General features: G+C 35.9%; 2 protein-coding genes across 2 annotated transcripts; one reads left to right on the forward strand and one right to left on the reverse strand.

Annotated features, from left to right (window-relative positions):
* Nucleotides 1-2,746: 2,746 nt before the first annotated feature.
* LOC105115584 (probable protein phosphatase 2C 35) lies at nt 2,747-7,115 on the forward strand. The gene is made up of 4 exons (XM_011012514.1): nt 2,747-4,465; nt 5,672-5,803; nt 6,231-6,434; nt 6,682-7,115. Exons 1-4 carry the CDS (start codon nt 3,545-3,547, stop codon nt 6,691-6,693), a joined length of 1,269 nt encoding a protein of 422 aa, XP_011010816.1. The 5' UTR covers nt 2,747-3,544; the 3' UTR covers nt 6,694-7,115.
* A 658-nt stretch (nt 7,116-7,773) lies between these two features.
* SAC3B (SAC3/GANP/Nin1/mts3/eIF-3 p25 family) lies at nt 7,774-17,733 on the reverse strand. Its single transcript, XM_011012513.1, has 16 exons — nt 17,358-17,733; nt 17,106-17,192; nt 16,694-16,990; nt 15,832-15,957; nt 15,214-15,423; nt 14,458-14,685; nt 14,108-14,364; nt 13,699-13,799; nt 13,380-13,595; nt 12,444-12,671; nt 12,276-12,367; nt 12,106-12,199; nt 11,121-11,213; nt 10,242-11,017; nt 10,043-10,157; nt 7,774-9,840 (listed from the first exon to the last, which is right to left on the reverse strand). Exons 1-16 carry the CDS (start codon nt 17,456-17,458, stop codon nt 8,032-8,034), a joined length of 4,830 nt encoding a protein of 1,609 aa, XP_011010815.1. The 5' UTR covers nt 17,459-17,733; the 3' UTR covers nt 7,774-8,031.
* Between the last annotated feature and the right edge of the window lie 1,972 nt (nt 17,734-19,705).

Here is a 19,705-nt window from a genome sequence, read left to right on the forward strand (position 1 = left end):
ATGTTAGTATTAAACATTAAAGTCCATATTAAGTTTACATTATACTTATTCTTACACCATTAGTGTAACCTTTTCACCTTGACATAATAAACTTAGCTAGATATAATGAAAGAAAGAAAAATAAATAAACAAAATAAGAACATAAATAAGATAAAAGTTAACTAAGTAGAGGAAAGGAGTTGAAAGGTATAAACTTGATATTAATGAAAACAAAACTTAAGTATTACAAAAATACAAAGAGAGAAAGCAAGAGTATGATCTTAATCTAGAGACCAATATGCCTAAATGCATGGCAAATGCCTCCTTTTATAGGCCAAAATTAGGAACTATTGATTTGATGACTAATTGATAAGTGGCTAGCCAACTCTTGACTTGGTGACAATCCTTATCTTCTCTTATCTGCCCAAAATGCCATCGATAAAATCAAAATTGGAACCACTTGAACATGAAAGTTGTAGGAAATTGTCTCAGGTTTCCAGAAAAAAAATAAAGGTCATTTGTACTTCTAGAACTCTAGATATAGGTCAAACACTAAACAGTGTTCGGTCTGCAGGACAGATTCAGATTTTTTTGTTATTGCTACAATTTGAACTTGAAAATGGTCTTTTTAAATCTTGGGCTCCATATAAAAGTTATAGGCCTATGTCTTACCTTTCCATTCATATAAAGTAGACTTAAATCCAAGATCTACAGCTCTAGATATGACCTAATTACCGAACAATATTCCGGTTTGGACTACACCAACATCTCTTTTCTAAGTATGGCCATCTTTTTATCCTTTCAATTTCAGTTCTTAAACTCATCAATCAATCCTTTCATTTATGTGATAGACCTGCATTTAAAATGAATATTTATCACAAATTAAAGGTATCTTATATTATTAGATATGTTATTATAAAACATGATTTAGTTAAGGAGTTATTGATACTTCAAGTGCAAAATGATGATATAAAATCTTGATAAAAATACATTTTTAAATACTAATCGAAGCTGCATTGAGTGAAGAATATAAAGATCTTTTGTATTATTGATGTATTAATATTAATGTTGCCTTGATGTATACAACTTTTAAAACATGTTGTATTGTTGATTTTTTACTATTAATGTTGTCTTGATGTTAATGTTAACGTTTTCTTGGTGTTAATATTTTTTTAATATTAATGCAATATTTATATCTAAATTTATTCTATATATTAATATCATTTATTTGACATAAACATTACAATAGATATAGACATAGCATTTCACATACTAAATTAGCTATCACCATCAACTTTATATTTGTAATGCTAACCTTCATCAACTTCATACTTGCAAAGCTAACCTCCATATAGATATAAACATAGCATTTCACATACTAAATTAGCTACCACCATCAACTTTATATTTGTAACGCTAACTTTTATCAACTTCATACTTGCAAAGCTAACCTCCACATTATGATTCTTGGCCTAGACTTGACATGACTTATATTTCATTCTCTTTATTTTATTTAGTATAAGCTTAATATCATTAATATATATAAACTTTTTTGTAATTAATTCAATTTCATTTATAAGTTTGCACCTCTGCCAATGAAAGTTGTCACACAACATATCATCACATACGTAAAATAACTTGTTTTTACTAGCTCAACTTTAATATTTTAATAGCTATTTTTTCCTATATTTCATGTATTTTTAATTTTTGAACTTCAATTGATTGTAGCTATTACAACTTTATATGCCATTACTAATTTACATAAATGAACTCATGTTGTGAATTTATAAAGATTTTTTTTTATTATAAGAATAAATGGATGATGAGAAGAAGAGGTGTTATTTTAATTAGAATATTTATATGCTTTTATATGAATGAATTTGCAAGTTTTAATAGCTAAAATATATATTTTGATAAGAAGAAAGGTGCCTTTTAATTGGGTTAAGATATATATAAGGCATTAACAATTACTTTTTCATAAGAAAAAGAAAAAGAAAAGGAAGTAGTTTCAATAACAACTGTTATCAAACATTTAGATAATGGAAACTTTTTTGCATTAGGAGTTCTTTAATCTTTAAAATAAAAAAATGATATATAATAAAAAATTTATATTAATTTTTTTTTATTAAAAGTGTTATATACATACAAATTTCATAAATTTTTTATAATTTATAAAATAACATAGGAAAGTGTAAAACGGAGTAAAACTTTCCTAAAAATTTTTTAAAAAAACATAATTATAATGTATTTTTAATTAAAAAGTATTTTTTTAAATAACTTCAAATCACATTATCAATTAAATAGTATATGTTTAGTATTGTAATGTAAGTTATTTTTTAAAAGTTTTTAGTTTAAAAATGCATAAAAAAAATTAAGATTTTTTTATTTTGATAACAGCATATTAAAACCACAAAAATACTAAAAAATAATAATTTAATATTTTTTAAGTTAAATATATTTTTAAAATGAATCTAAATACAATTTCAAACACAAAAATGTATTTAAAGATAAAGGTTTCTTGTAAAAAAATAATTTACTAATAATTTTTAATTTTTAATATTCATATATTAAAATTTTACTAATAATTTTTTATTTTTAATATTCATATATTAAAAATAAAAAATACTAAAAATTTCAGTTTAATTTTTTAAAATTAAATATACTTTTAAAAATTCCCATAAAACAAATCGTGTCTAAATCTCGATAATCCAAAACATCGATTGGGGCTTCATTTAAAGAAAACAATTTTTTTATGTTCTAAAAAGAAGTGGCCTTTGTTTTTCTCTCTTTACTGTCTGTGTGGAGAGCTGTTTTCTTGGAAGATGAACTTTTGTCTGTGCATAGAAGAAAAGAAAATCCATCCATGCACACAACCTCTCTCCTTCTCTCTCTCATTTGCGTCATCATCAAACCCTACATTTTCACTGTCCCCTTTCTTCTCTCTCTCTCTATATTTCAAGTTTTTTCCTTTATATTTTATACTGTCTTTAACATTACTATGCCTTGGTTCTTTCATGTTCTTGAGCAGCGATCTTGTGCCCCAAAACAGCTACATTTCTCCTTCTCTTGAACCCCCCACCGTCACCGGATGATAATAGGTAGACTAGAAAAGGTTTTCAACTTTTGCTTCTGCTTAGGGCTCAGGCTGCTTTAGTATTTCTGTTACTTCTTCTTTCAACTAAAAATTCCTTTCTTTGGAGGTTTATTCTAATTCTTTTGTAAAACGTTTTCTTGGGTATAACCCAGATTGGAATCATTAATCGTCATTTTGAGAGCCTAATTTCCTCTTTAAACACCGAGAGGTTTTGGAGACATTTCGTTTGCCTTTTCCATTTAGGGTTTGTTTCTCAATTTCCTTTGTCAAGAACATGGCTCTCCCACAAAATTACTCATTCCACTGCTTCATTGTTGAATTCATAAGATACCCATTTCAATATTTCCACCATAATTTGCGGGGATGCAATTTGTAGGCCCGTATTAATTTTTTCTCTTTGGACCTCTTGCAAATATTAAGCGTGCGGTTCAAAATTTGCTCTCTTTAGCTCTCTGTTTGCTCATATGAAACATGGGTTGTGTTAATGGCAAGTGTTGTAGCAGGTACCCATCGTCAACAGATAGTGATTCAGGGGGATACGGTGAAATGGGTTCATGTAGGAATGCTACCAACAAGCATATACTTACACAAAGATCACTAGAGATTGTTCCTGTCCCTTCACAAAACTATGAATTGCAGTATTCTGTCTTAACACAGAGAGGTTACTATCCTGACTCGCCAGATAAGGAAAACCAGGATAGTTTCTGCATTAGAACCCAAATTCAAGGTAACCCAAATGTACATTTCTTTGGGGTGTTTGATGGGCATGGTCATTTTGGTACTGAATGTTCCAGGTTTGTTAAGAATAGGTTAGCTGAGATATTAGCAAATGATCCCACGTTGTTGGATGACCCTGTTAAAGCTTATAATTCAGCATTCTTAATGACAAACTATGAGTTACATAGTAGTGAGATTGATGATTCAATGAGTGGTACAACAGCAATAACAGTTCTTGTTATTGGAGATGCAATTTATGTTGCTAATGTAGGTGATTCGAGAGCAGTGATTGCTGTTAAGAATGGGAATAGGATTGTAGCAGAGAATTTGTCTAGTGATCAAACACCGTTTAGGAAAGACGAGTATGAAAGAGTTAAGCTTTGTGGTGCTAGGGTACTGAGTGTTGATCAAGTGGAAGGACTTAAGGATCCAGATATACAAGCGTGGGGTGATGAGGAAAGTCAAGGGGGTGATCCTCCAAGATTGTGGGTGCAAAACGGGATGTATCCAGGAACAGCATTTACAAGGAGTGTAGGGGATAGTACAGCTGAGAAAATTGGTGTTATTTCTGTTCCAGAGGTGTCTATGGTTCGCCTTACTCCTAATCATTTGTTTTTTGTTGTTGCGAGTGATGGAGTTTTTGAGTTCCTTTCCAGCCAAACTGTTGTAGATATGGTATGGCATTATGACCCCTTTGTATTTCTCTTTTCCATGTGTTGCATTTATGATTTAGTGGTTACTTTTTGATTGCCTTTGTATAGTTAGGCCTCTGATTGCTCGCTGCTTTTGGTTGTCTGGTAATAACGATAGGTTTGTTTTTTCATGAAAGTTCATAATTGCATGGAAAGAAGAAGTGCAATGTAAACGAAGGTGTACATATATTTATGTCAGTATTAACTATCAAGTTTGATTTGCAGCCAGACTTTCTGATTTGATTTAGGAAAGAGTGCCTTCGTATCAAAGAAATTAATCAAAATAGACTAAACGAATCTGCCTTTTTTTATTTTCATTAAAATTCATTGAAATACAGTCATGAAAATAGCATTTCTTCACAAGTTTTTTCTCAGAACTATTGATAGACATGTGTTTGGAATTGCCCCTCACTGCAGTGCCAAATAAGGGTTGATTGGCCTAGTTTATCAAACCATGCCATCATGTGTTGCTATAGATGAATTATTAGTAACATTTCTAAGTTGCTCGTGGGTAAATTTAATCTACTAGAATGTTCTTTTCCACTAGAAATTGCAAAGCAGTTATATTGAGACATGGTTAGACACTTGATTGGAGCTGAAAATTACTGTATTTATTTAATAACTTCTTGAAATGATAAAGAAGCATGTGGATGTTAACTGCATGTTCTACTAAAATGTGTAATCTTCTTAAAAATGAGCTGTATTCATTTTTATTTTTTTCCTTTCATTGAAATTAAATTCAGCAACGGAGAAATGATTTCTTGATAAGGTAAAAGCATAGCTATTGCTAAGTTTGAGAATTTTTAAAACAAGCAACCAAAATTTAATTAATTGTTATATAAAATTCTATTGCAAGTAACTGGACTTAATGTGATGTTCTTTGTTGTGAAAGTGAAAAAATAGCATGCCACTTGCTGTAAGCCACTGGGGGTGGTATGTGCCTGTATGTTGATTCACTATCATCTTTTGGCATAAATTTGATGTCCACTGAAATCATGTCAAAAATCAATTCATACCATTGAAAAAAGAGGGGGGATTTATGGGATTCCATCAGAGTTTTGAAGATCATCACTTTCTTCCATGAGGGAATTCTATTCAAGTTGTTTGTGGACATTTTTATCTCTGTTTTTCGTTCCTCTCATTTCTGTTGTTCCTCTCCTTAGTAATTTTACAGTCTTTCTATTGATAGGTGGCAAGATACACAGATTCCCGAGATGCTTGTGCAGCCATTGCTGGGGAGTCATACAAAATATGGTTGGAACATGAAAACAGGACAGATGATATTACGATCATTATTGTTCACATCAAGGGCTTATCTAATGTGAGTGTGATTAGAAAAAAAAAAAACAATCCTCTGGCTTTGCAGTTTTCAATGCATACATCTTTTTCCAATGCTCTAGGTCGAATCTCATGTTTTCATTTTATATTAATCTCTATTAGTGTTAGTGTTGGTATTTTGTACTTGAGAGATTTGTCTTTATATTGGAAACATTCAGTTTTGAAGAATAAGCTCTGTACCACCTGAAAATGCAACTTATTGTGTTTGGGGTGTACTGTTGATGTGTTTGGGTTAAGATTTAATAATTGGTGCTGTGCTTGTCTTTTGGTAAATTTAAACAAATAAGCCTTGGAATCTTGGTAATGTTATATCTGGGCCTCTCATAGATCTCAAAGTTGCAGTTGAATTATTTTTACAAGGCACCTGTCACTGGCTGATGATTTCCTGATCTCTATTCTTATCGATACAGTCAGGTTCTGGTGACACAGATGGAACCACTGGAGCTAATAGGAATCCCACAAGTTCAAGGACAGGAAGAGGATCTTCTGACAGCTCTGCTGCCTCTGGATCAGAAATATACCGTTCAATAAGAAGTGAATTCACAGATCTGCAACTTTCCATGAATCGAAGCCCGGCTATTGTTGTTCCATCTCCATCTCAGCCCTGGGAATTGGTGGGTCTCCTGATCAGCTTATGCTATTGAGTCGTATCTATATTATTGACTTGGTGATGTTTCTTTGTTTACAATAATAATCCAATCAAATTGCTTCCAAAAAGCGGCTTCACATTCATTTCATTTTTATGTAGTTTTATTTGTTTCATACATTCGATGCAGTGCATGTTTCCTCTTTTGCCTCAAATTTGGTTTTAAAGAATCTATTCCCTTGAAGTCTCAATAATCTTTCTTTTGGCTTGTGTAGGATGGGGGTTAGTGGCGCCTTCTGCCAAAATTGAAGGCAACTTTTTCTGCATGCTCAAAGATCTCCAGGCTGCAAGCTATTGCTAATGTTACTAAAACACTGTTACTAATTACACACGACTTTGCGAGGTAAAAAATACTCTCCACTTTTTTGTAGCTTTGCCCCCGGTAATCCAAGCTTAAAGGGAGTTGGAAATACAAGATTCCGGGATGTTCAGAACTGATAACTCGTCTCAAGAAAGCAAAAATTTCATTAGGTTTCTGGCTTGTTTTCTGGATGTCAGTGGTAAACTCAACGCCTCAACCTCCTGCAATTTTGATTTTCTGGATGTCAATTGTAACCCACACCTACTCGATATCTCTGTGAACAGTAGACTTATAAAGATAATGAAGTAAATTGTATAATGCACTTACTCCATGATGTCTTTATCGTTATTGCATCTACTGTGTGTTTGATTCGTATGGTTCATGCTGACATGCAATAAACAGATCCGGTGAAATCTTGTTCTCAACAGACATCGGTCAATTATTTGAATGATTTAATGTTGTCACTGTGTTGAAGGTCCTGCAATGACATTGGATTAGCTGCAGATCCATTAATGTTCCGAGGTAAGGGGTTGTTTTCGTAGGGTTTGACCTCGTGCTTGTGTCATTGTTTCTTCAGTAAGTGACAAGGGTTTGAAGCCCATATTGGTCCCCGCGCCTTAACCTTTTGGAGAAAGAATGGATTGATGTTGGCATGCCATTGCTGGAGCTTGAGGTAGTGGGTGGCAACGAATCACTTGATGGCAACTTGTTCTTAATTGTGCATGATTGTGCATGCCTGGTTTATCGGTTGAGCTAACAAATCACAATAACGTAGGAAAAAGAAAATGAAAGGTAATTTTGCCATCTGATGGTCCCTGGCAATCCAGGAACAAAAGTGGCGGAGAGTGGACGGGGTTTTCAGATTTAAAACTGACATTGGTGAGGAAAGAATGAGCCAAAAAGAAACGAAGTCCAAATCCAAAATGGCAAAACAGAACTCTTGCATAAGTAGCTGGAAGAGTTTAAATAACAAAAAGGCGTTTGTCGTGATAGAAAATGAAAGGTGAGTTACTAAATGTTAGTCTTGTATTTAGAACAAGTTCAAATATTGCAAAACCTTTCTTTTTTCCTGTCAAAGAGGAAAACAACACATATCGTCACAAGTGCAATTGAGCAGTTAAACAGAGCTCTTCACTACTATCTACTACTATCTTTCACAAATACACGGCAATTCGCAAGTATAGTACAGAACTAGGGATACAAGACCCTCCCCTCCTTTTAAAATCAAGGATATGTTCAGGGAAACCAAATTCGTTGCCTAATATCAGAAATAAACGGAAAGCTTCTCACCTATTGAATTTTGCACTACGTTACACTGCTCCAACAACTTGCTTAATTTGTCAGCTTCTTTGGTTACTTTCCTGGAAAACACAACCTCAGCACTACCAGTAGTGTTTAATTGATTACTTACAGGATCAATGTTCTCTGTCTCACACAAATTGCCATTTTGTGCTGAAGTTCTTTGGTTATCCACCAAGTCACTCGTGTTAGTGTCCTTACAAACATCACCATTTGAAATTGTCCTTGGTAGAGGCTGAAAAGTTTGTGTGTGTCCTTGATACCTTCCTGACATAAAGAGGCTGCAGCCAGCATCAATTACTTCATCAAGGGTAGGTTCAATTAGATAAGGTAAAGATCTCCCTCCTTCAAGCTGCAGCTCATAGGGAATTCTTGAAGCTGCATCAACATCATGACATCTTAAAATGAAGGCTGACGAGAAAGCTCCACTGGATAAACTCGTTAATCGCCAATTAAAAATCCGTCTAAAAATCATAATCCACTTGGGAACTATATAGTAGCTTGAGTCATGAAGCTCAAGTCGAGCACTTCTTTGTAGCATTACATATGCCTCTTTTGAAGCTAAAAGAATACCCATCATCCCACTTAACTCAGTCAGGTATGTCACAAAGCAATTCTCAAGCTGAGATCTCAGGTCTTCAATCTCATTGAACGTATTTGCACCTTTATTCAACCAAGGTATGGTATCAGGAAAATTAGGAAGTTTACAGTCCCTTATTGCACTTAAAAAGGGTTCAATTCTTTCTGCCAAGCTCCAACCTATGCTTGGCAAGTACCAGTTCATCACCAATAGCTCATCGCAGCAATTCTCCAGCAAGGCAATCTCAGGACAAGGCCAATTGGTAGGATTTGATTTGGCAGCAGCAGCAATTTCTCCCAGAGACCAATCCAAGGCTTCATTGAAGGCTGAGATACAATGGTTTGGACTTACCTCATTATCCCTCATGTTTTCAAGGACATCCAACAAAGGATTTAAATGGGTTAGAACCAAATCCCGTGTTTTTACACAGTGAACATCAGGTTGTCTTGGTGATTCATTTGCCAACCACCGTAGTCCTTCCCTTAATCGCATGTCACTGAAAAATCCATCCCACATTTCCACTTGTTTGTCTTCAGTAAGGAAAACAATTGAAAAACTACTAATCTGTGATTTGTCAATATCCAGAAGGCCCAGTTCATTGACTATAATAGAAGAAAGATCCGCATCCTCTTCATAATTTGAACCACTTAAGACAAGAAGGGGCAATTTGGAACCGGAAGGGATGTATGCTAGAAGTTTACGAAGTTGGATTTTTTGAATATTCCATGGGATGCTTTCAGATACAAGGAAGATAACCGCACTTGCTCCATCTACTTCTCCATCTACTTTCTCATTCAAATTGTCAAATTTAAAATCCTTAACAACTGCCAGGCAGCAGTTTACGTGATTACCAGATTGACTTGGAAGCCATTTTCTCCATATTGCCAGGCCAGGAGATGAAATAAGCAGATCACAATCATCATTATCTTTTGCAGAAGGCATGAGCTTTGAAAACACCCATGAGTCAGCTGCCCCTTGCATAACCTGGCATCTCTGCCCAAGTCTGTCTCCCTGGTTGTTGATCTGAGAACATAAAATAATTTTCCAGCAGAGACATTTGGCATCTGGGTATCTTCTGATAAGAACATCTGCGATCTCATCTGAAACATTCAGCCTTGACCATGATTGTTCATGTTTTTCATACCTCTCCCTCATGACATGATTGATGTCAAATACAGTAGCAGTGATAGATTGCTACATTGGAAGAAAAGGAGAGTAAAAAAAAAATAGAAATCACCCAAAAGAGATTGCTTGCAGGTGATAAACCATTAAACAGGATAATAGAGGGAAAGTTTTCTGACTATATTATTGAATAAATCGCCATAAAGAAATTCAATTTGAGATGCATAAAAGGAAGTGGTATATAAAAATGAAATATATGAAATGAAAAACTCACATCTCTGGCCTGTCGAATTGGTGGTCCCAATGACAACGAACTTAGTGCAGCATTTGCTGCCATTTGCCTTTGCTCACGCAACTCCCTTCGCTTTAAAGATCGCCGCCTCCATAACCTGGTTGGAGACAAATGCAACAACAGTAAGAATGCAGTGGACAAACCCCAAAATTACAGCTAAACAGCTGAACATGTGACCGACCTTAGAATCAACTTAAGTTTTGCCTGAGCAATTTCTTCATCTTCATTACTTTCCATAACCTCATCATTTTCACTTGCTTGATTTATATCAAAAGGTTCTTCATCTCTTGATTCATTAATAGCCACAATCTGGGAAGTTGAGTTCTCCCAGTTATAACCATATTTTTCACTCGGGGATCTCTCTAGCAAACCTGTTCTTGACATAATTGGTAACGACATTTCTTCCATGCTAGAAGGCATCTTTCTCTTAGGAGAGACTATGAAAAGAGCATCGTGGTTTGGCTTCTCCACAATTCCAAGCTTAGCTGGCAGAGCTTCAGGGGAGCTATGAGCCCAGGATTCACCCCATGGAAAGATATAGGCACTAGCTCCCTGATGATCATCTTGACTCATTTGGTTAACCAAAGGCTCTTCGTTCATTGGATCCACCTGTGCTCCAATACTTGGGGATGCAACAACTTCAAAGTCAGGAATTTCTTCATCAATTTCACTGGCAAAACTCTTTGCATCCACAAAAGCAGAAGGAACAGCCTTTGTTTCACGCTTGTAGATCATAAGAGGCTGTATCTCTTTAGCTGCTGCATCAGGCAATGTTACCCTCTGAGAAGGTGGTGAAACATCATCAACAATCCTTTTTGATTTTTTCATATGAACAAGGTTTGAGCACTTGATTGGGTAATCCTTGTCAGCATTGAGAAACAGGCCATCCTTCACCATATATGGTTCTTCAAATTCCCTTATGGCAAAGCCATGATACTCCAGAAGTTTTTCTACTTCCTGATTCCAATCATCCAAGTACAAATGGAAGACAGATAGGATCTTCATGTGCAAAGAATAAACAAAAGAAAGTAACTCTCATCAAGTGAAGGAAAAAAGATACCTCCATTGCAAGCCACTTGGCAATAAGGCCAACAGGGAGACCTTGGTTATTTTGTAGACCAGAATGCAAAGAAGCAAGTGCCTGGGTTCGTAACTGACCAAAAAAACATAACACATGAGACAACATTATGAAAAAACACATCCGTGTTATGTGCAATCATGCTCATGCAAATGAATCTGAAATTCAAGCAGTATAAGAGGTGAATGCTTTTATTAACACCCAAACGACACTTAAATGACCAACCCTATGCAAGTGTTATCCTCTTGAGAGTCATCTCATGAAGGTTATAGGTAATCAATCGATTATAGCAGTTAGACTTAGATAAAGTGTGTTTTTTTGCATTCAGAAAGTGCTTTTGAAAAAAATTTAATTTTTGCTTTGCTTCAAATTATTATTATTATTATTATTATTATTATTATTATTATTATTATTATTTTGGATCATTTTGATGTGCTAATATCAAAAATGAATTTTAAAAAATGGAAAAAAATTATTTTGATGTATTTTCAAGCAAGAAACACTTTGAACAACAACTGATACCACAATCCCAAACACTATCGTAAACTAATATCTCAACATATTTTCTTCCTAGGAAATCTGGGTTTTTTTTTTCTCCCTTTTTCAGGAAGAAAACAAATAATGGGAACAAATAAAGAATACAAACAAGTGACATTTGGCAATAAGGAAAATGAGCACATTGAGCATAAGTCTCATGAATTAGCAACAATTTATTTGAAAAGAAAAGATTTTAAAATATGTACACATGTTTAAGTACATTGACAAAGCCAGCACTTACATCCAAATATACGAGTAGTTAACTCTACAGCACAACAGAACAGGAAAGATTGGTGTGTGTTATGTTAAAAACTAAATACCCTGTGGCTTATAAACAGATTTGCATTATGCAGTCAAGAAAGCCAATGTAAATCTCTACTCTTATGCGAAAACAAAAGGGAAAAAAAAAAGAAGCAACAATGACTTGTACCTTTGCAAAGTGAGCATGCATTAAGCATGCTTGAAGGTAACTTGCTTTCCTTGCAAGCCGAAAAAAGGCAATAAAGTTACCTGTTCTACAAGCCCTGGAGAAGCAAACTGATCCACTTATCAGAAGTATAATTCTTTAACCTAAAAACTAAATCAAGGGGAACTAACTACCTTGCTACATTACGAGCAAAAAGCACTTCTGGGGTTTGCCTTATCTCTGGTGTCATCTTTGCAAGATCCAGTGAGAGTTCTGCAGGTTCAACCTAGCAGAAATTGCTTATTTTCACAGAGAAGTCTATATAAATCTGTAAAACCAAGTCACCACTGCAGATGACTTACTTTATATCCAGGATGCTTATCTAGTTTGAGAAGTGCATAATAACCACGAAATTCTTTTTCTGTTGGCACATTAATCCCTTTCTTCCGGTGGTCATCATACATTTGAAAAAGTTCAACTGAAGTTTTGTTCATCTGTTCAATGTTAAGGTGCGCATCAAATCCCTCAATTGACCCCTCTCCTGTTTTGTATTTGCATAACTCATGCATGGCAATTATATGAAGCCTTATCTGACATCCACAGCAATAGCAATACATTTAGTCTTGGGAAAAATAAGATCATTGCTGGCATTATCATCCAGCTGATGCACATTGCCCAATACACAAAACAGACTACAAATTGAAGCGGAGACACGGATGAATTAATATGGCAAAGATTAAAGGGTGAAATTGAGGAAACGGTAGATGCATGCCATTCAATTTTAAGGTGGTGCTGACAGCCAGAAAATGATATACCAAACCATCTTCTGAAAAAATAATGCATTGCTTCTGTGCATGTGTGTGTTTGCAAGACAGAGAATGTGTTTGTGTCTATATCCTCGCACTTGAAATAATACAGATTGAAAAGAGAATGCAAAGAGACAAGCTCATCATTTCTGCAAGAGAGATCTGAGGGATAGAGTCACTAGACCATGATCATGTAAAGGATCATTCCCCTTAATAATGATACTCTTACATCAAATGTAGGATCACTATGAAGAAACTAATATTAATTCAAAGAAAAAGTCATTTGCTGGATGTAACTCCCATCATAATTCCATGCTAAAAAAATATACATATAACAAGTGCTGATTTCCATCCTCCAGTATGGAACTGGGAAAATTTACCAAATCAAGTTGCAAGAATTAAGCATCATCCACAGTTGACGCTTTTGTTTCTTCAGAAGATGAAGTGCTAAATAATTTCAATACTGAGAAAAAAAAGAGAACAATGACAAACCATTTGCTCCAGCATAGTTATAGACTCTTGGCTAAAAATGTGCTGCATCCTGAGGTCCATTCGGATTGCTCGCATCCTATCCCATAAGAAGTTATACATGCCAAGAAAGTTATCATCATAAGGCCGATCGAGCAAATTGATCAAATAATCAATAGTCTTCTGCAGGATTGGCAAGGGACGTATGAAGTTTGCTTCCCTCTCTGCCATCCTATTATACTGTGGAACACAATTATCATAATTAATCTATAAATAATGAGCCAACAAAAAGTAGCTTCTGAAATGCTGCAAATAGACAAATTAAAAGTTGAGATAGGACTACCTTCTTAACAGCAAGAAATTTGTTGGTTTGATTTCTCTCTCCATCCAAGCGCTCATAATGGTCAAGATCCCCTTTCCTTTCTCTTTCTGCCCTTTCTGACTCTGGAAAATCAAGATTTTATGCCACATCAAAAGCACGGAAATTTCAGATGCTCTCATAAAACAGAAGCCAGATAACTTGTTCCAGATGACAGGAGATTAAATGACAGAAAAAATTTAGTATGAGATATAAACAACTTTTTTTAATTGTCAGAATTGAAGTTTCTCCTCACCAGGAAATGATGAAGAAACCTAAACAGTGTGAAGACTGAATTACGGCAAAGAAAAATAATCTCATGACGTAAGAGGTTGCATCTGAATGTCATAATATTAACAAGATTACTCCTAAGTCAAGCAGTTAAGAGGGATACCAGGACACATATCCGGACATAACCCAACAATAATGGTGGGTGTTTCGGACCCATCAAACTCTGGTGAAATATTGCTGTTGCTTAAATCCCCTGCTGATTCAATAGAGTGACCACCATAAAAATTTTGCCTTCCAATGACAGCCTGCTCACGTCCACTTGCAGAAATCTTCTGGTCAGCAGCATCTCGGCTATTTTCAAAATCATCACTTAATTCTGCCTTGAATCGAGCTAACCGCTTTGCCTTTGCTTGTATCTCTCTGAAAAGTGCATGTGACAAGAATTGTTCAGCTAGATTGATGATGGATGAAATAGTTTTAACCATTAATGGAAATCAATGCACTGAGTTTTACCTTTCTGCATCATCTTGGGTGGAATATGAGTTTTCCAGAGAGACTTTATCAGCTAAAGGGAAGGGTGATGATCTTGTTCTTTTTGACATAGCAAAGCTGGTGGTCTTGGTGGGAGCGGCATCAACAGTAGCATTTACAGACGGAAAATTCCTTTGAGGAATTTGAGAATTTGAGGTGCTGAAAATAGCATTTGACCTACTACCTAACCTAGGAGGAGACACAGAAGTCCTGGCAAAGGAGGCGCACAATCAGCTTATAGAGGTGTGGAAAGGAGAAAGATACGACTAACAGCCAGTGAGAAGAGAGAGCTTGATGCATCCATGAGTGAAAATCAGTTTCCTATTTAATCACTACATAGATCATTAGATTGGCATTTGCAACATTGATAAACTTGCTGAATATCTAAAGTTTGTCTAGCAAAGTGTCTACTTTAAGTACAAAAGAATAGCAAGATTATATCATTATCTTACCCACTACACTCTTGAATTCCTGAAGTTATTAAAAGCTGTCGTTTCTCATATGAAAATGCTGGCAGAAAACAGTGGTCAAGAAAAAAGCATGATATTGCTTTGTCATTCTAAAGTTTCTTACATTTAAATTCGAAGTAGTATTCAAAAGCACACTTGAGGTTCACAAATAGAAGAATCAACAGACAGATTCTAACTCAAAAATCCAACTCCAAGCAGCTCTCTCAATACTGCTACCAGATATACGGTCCTAGGAAAACTGATGTGAACTATTACATTTGTGAATCACCTTTTATATTCCTTTTGAACAGGAAGATTGTTATTATGTGGAACTTCAGTAGCTGGTAAAACAGGCGGTGACCTAGTTCTCTTTGAGGCATGGATAGAATCGTGAGAGCCTGCATAAGATAGGGTTGACGGGTCTTGGTGAGCCAGCAAGTCAGGGTAATTTCCTGGCAACTTGGGCTGATCATCCCATGCAGATGGAGGCAAAGTAGGCCTGTACAACAATTAACTGAATCACTTTCAAAGAGATAACTCGAGGAAAGTCAGCAATACAGTACATAAAAACCTATTGTCATGTGTCCTACACCAACCAAGAAGGCACAACCATGCATATCAATGAAGCAGCTGGCTGTAACAATATCAAGATATGATCTTTATAATAGTTCACCAATAATGAGCATCCATAAAAGACATAAAGGATGCATCCAAACCTAAAAACAAAAACATAGTTTTGATAAACAAGCACCATCTAAGCATGAGTCACGAGATGAGCGATTAAATTCGTTTCTGACATCGCCTAGTATTTTTTTCATGATTTTCTTGATAATGCACCCGTGACCATCCATGCTACCAACACAATCACCTACATACACGTGCACACAACACAAGAATTCAAACTTACTGTTGGCCTTGGCCAAAAGGACGACTAGCATGCTTAGCTGTTTTATTGCTTTCAAAAGCCAAAGGAGGTGATCTTGTTCTTGGTGGTACCGAGTGATTCCCACTGCCAGCATGAAAATCTGAAGGGCTACCATATCAAGCAACGAAGAAAAGTCAGAAGTCTCCCAATAAGCTTGCAACATACTTCTTAAAAAAGACATGAATCTGTCCAAACCAATTAAAAAAATATATTGAAATACAACTAATGATAACTGAGGAAGATCACAAAAGCAAAACAACAGATCTAGAATTTTATAGAAAGTGAGAAAAAGGAGACATGAGTAAAAGGGTACAATCTTTCCCAAAAAAACAGAGAATGAAATGTGATTTCAATTAAAATACAAAATTAAAAAGTGACGACACAAGCATCCCTTTATACTGCAGCCATTTGTAGCGAGATAATGTCTCCCACTCTCCCTTTCTAAAATGGAGAAGTCAAGGTTCCATCCCATGTCATGAGCCTGAAGCTTGGAAATTCAGCTGAGCACTACCCCCATGCTCTAACCCACCTTTTCCATTTGACCAATGCAAAAGTAACTGGAGATAAAATCTGTAGAACCAAGGAGATGCCTCCAAGCTCCCAGATTAGAGACAATTCTGAATGTGGAACTTCCAAATAAGCACAATGGGTGTAAACTTCAGTAAAGCACTATGACAACTAATAACAGTTCTAGGAATACTCATGAAATGAAATGGAAAACCAAAGTGACATAATGGGAAATTGTCAAATAAAACCTGGTGCAAATTCCAAAGTATTAATCCGTTAATTGGATTTGCCTAGAGAATGCTTATGTAAAAATAAAAGAAAAACAAGAACACCTTACCTTGGAATGAAATTTTGAGTGGGATTTCTCGCAATGCCTTCATCAATAGAATGTGGCGGAGGTGATCTGGCCCTCTTCAGGTCCTGAAATCTAGCACCTTTAGCAGTTACACTAGTTCCAGAATTACGTGAAGCAACAAGTGACGCGACTGCAGAAGCATCATTAAACAAGGATCCTTGCTCATTGACCCATCTAGAAGGAGGAAACTGATTGAACGAGGGCTCACTGGATGGGTGAGAAGGGGTTGTAGTCGGACGGGATGGAGGCGACCGTGATCTTTCAACAGCTTCCGGCCTCCTATTACCAAAACAAAATCCACTAATAAGAAATAAAAAATGCAACGCTTTCTTTCTTCTTTTTCCCTCTGGACATATATTGGGAAAATGAGGAAAAAGAGTAGAGTTTTTATAACCTGAGGATCCCGGTTGATTGGTAAGGAGTGGTAGCAAGAAAAGGGTCTTGATAAGTTATCGGCGGTGACCGCACAGCTTCCGAAACCCTATGATTAAAATAACAATAATTTCATAACTGTCTCTAACCACCAAAGGATCACGTAGGGCACAGAACTTTAAGCTGAGCAGAGATTTTACGAAGTTGAGTGAAATTGAAATTGATCAGCATTAATGAGTTGAAATAAATAATAATAGAAAAGGCACGAGAGTACCTGGGAGGAAAATGGGGAAAAGGAGGCTGAGGAGGACCAAAAGGAGATTCGGATAATGAAGATTGGGTTGGTCCTGCTTTCTTTCCAAACCCTGAAGACATTATCTTTTCTTCCTTCTTTCAACTAACCAAGAGCATCTGTCTGTCTATCTTTTTTATTTTATGACGGTGATCACAGCAACTCCGCTCGGTTTGGAAACTGATACTCCGCCGTGGACTGGCCGTCTTTTATTTGAATTCAGTGGAGGAGGTACTCATTGCTCGGCTTCTCGGATTTTAAACTGGGATTAAAATGGCGTCATTCTTAATGTTATTTTTTTCGGAAAAAACTTGCTTTATGGGCCGGGTAGTGGGTTTGAGAATCTCTTTCATGGGCCGGACCCAAACCCATGAATGCCAAGATGGAATGGCTCAATAAAACAGTGTGCCTCCAACGTATGCAAAAGGTCCCGGTGCCTGAACTACAAGGGCAGTACCCTTCACCGATATCTTAACTGATCCTTGTATTTCTGGGTTTCCATCCAAAGATTTATACCAAACAAATTCAGAAAGTTTCCTGAAGCGGAGTTGGTGATTCTGAGTGCTGGGTTTGTGGTATCAAGTTTGAAGAAGAGTGTGAAGTTAAGGAACACTTACTGGTGAGAAAATAACCGATTCATGAAGAGTGAGTGAATGGCCGGAAGATAACAGCAGTAATGCTCTAGTGAATGCTGTGACGATGATGTTGAAGAAGAGGTAGGGGCTAGACACGAGCGATATGCAGTTGTGGAACGCCACTTTACAAATACACTACCAGATTCAACTCTGGCTGTGGTTGGCCTGCTTTCCATGAAGGTTTCCATAAATCCACTACCAAATTTTACGTTGTTGAAAAATGCCTTACTTTTGGGCAATTCTTGTATACGTTCGATTTATTTAAAAAGGAACGGTGACTTTCAGCCCGACCCTGATGGGAGGAGGACTGAGATCACAAACTCAGCTTGTGGGGGGCATCTGATCTGGGTCACGTTTTCAAGGGCGAGGTTACGAGACTCCAACTGACAAACGCCATTGTGTCAACAACATCTCAATCAAGTTTGTTCCTGCTGATTAATCTCCTCTGTGCTGCCAATGAGGACTGTGGGATGGTAAGGGGTTGAAGCCTCCGACAGAAGAATACAGCTGTGACGAGCATTCTATCAAAATATTCTAGCTGATATGTCATGTGTCTCCTCGATGGAGCGAATAAGTCTTTCATGTACGCCAATAAATACCCTCTGCCTGCAAAACTAGTCAATAGGAGCCGCTAGCTTCTATAAGCACGATAATGGCGAGCTTTGAGTGATGTTGTGCTTACCAATTGTCATATGAATGCTGGTAAAATCGATGCATTTGCCTTTCTATTGTTAGTATTCGTCCTCCCGTTTTTTCTATTCAAGAGTAAATTTTCACTTGTGAAGAAGTCCTCAAAATATATCAGTCTAGTAACGGAAGTGGATAATCTTAACAATCTCATTTATTTTATACTTAATATTTGATAAATTAAAATGGTTTGTAATTAATATTTATAAAAAGTTTCTTTTTATGGAAATGAAAACTCTCTCATATTTAAATAATTATTTTTTTAAAAAAATAAAAAAATATTTTAAAAAAAAAGATGCTCTAAAAATATATATACTATAGTTTTGAAACTTGATCTGGCTCTGCAGATGGACCGGGGACCGGACCTAGCCTAGGGCTAGAACTAAGCAGGATTAAAGAAAAAATAGAAAAAAGAAAAAACTTGATGTGACCTTACGGGTTGACTTGACAAAACTCGGTCAAAAACTCAGTTGTAACCTATCGACTTTTTTTTTAGCTAAAATGACATCGTTTTGATTTTTTTTAAAAAAATCAACCCAGGAGACCTTGTGACCCGGTCAAAACTCAAAACTTGGACCGGGCAGACCATCACGTCAAGTCTAAAAACTATGATATATACAATAAATAATGAGGATTGTAAACCTTTCTTCTAAAAGTTCTATGATATATTTATAGCCCACAAGCCTTGTCATTTTATGAAGAAAAGGATCTGGAGTGTAATGATACATTGATAGCATTTAATGAAAAATAAATTTTCCTTACATCTATATTAATGTGTTGATGGGAATATAATGAGTCTTTGGAGAACTTTTATACACCAAAAGTGTAGAGAGATTAGGGTCTAATACATCATATATAACTAAGCTTATAGAGATTGAGTTCTTCCTCAAGGTTAAACTCAAGAGAGATTGGTCATTTCCTTGAACATGTCAAAGAAGGATGGTCATTTACTTGAGCATGCATATGGAAAAATAATCGTTACCTTAAACTTGGTTAACTGTCAAGTCT

Source organism: Populus euphratica, unplaced genomic scaffold (assembly GCF_000495115.2).
Source record: "Populus euphratica unplaced genomic scaffold, PopEup_1.0 scaffold728.1, whole genome shotgun sequence".
Classification (NCBI taxonomy): Eukaryota; Viridiplantae; Streptophyta; class Magnoliopsida; order Malpighiales; family Salicaceae; genus Populus; species Populus euphratica.

Excerpts from the sequence above, each read along its gene's own strand:
- LOC105115584 (XM_011012514.1), top strand. The coding sequence starts at position 3,545 with ATGGGTTGTGTTAATGGCAAGTGTTGTAGCAGGTACCCATCGTCAACA. Across the intron at positions 4,466-5,671 it reads GCCAAACTGTTGTAGATATG|GTGGCAAGATACACAGATTC; the intron begins GTATGGCATTAT and ends TTCTATTGATAG. Across the intron at positions 5,804-6,230 it reads ACATCAAGGGCTTATCTAAT|TCAGGTTCTGGTGACACAGA; the intron begins GTGAGTGTGATT and ends TTATCGATACAG.
- SAC3B (XM_011012513.1), bottom strand. The coding sequence starts at position 17,458 with ATGTCTTCAGGGTTTGGAAAGAAAGCAGGACCAACCCAATCTTCATTA. Across the intron at positions 15,958-16,693 it reads ACTCAAAATTTCATTCCAAG|CCCTTCAGATTTTCATGCTG; the intron begins GTAAGGTGTTCT and ends TTGATATGGTAG. Across the intron at positions 14,365-14,457 it reads ACCCAAGATGATGCAGAAAG|AGAGATACAAGCAAAGGCAA; the intron begins GTAAAACTCAGT and ends TGCACTTTTCAG.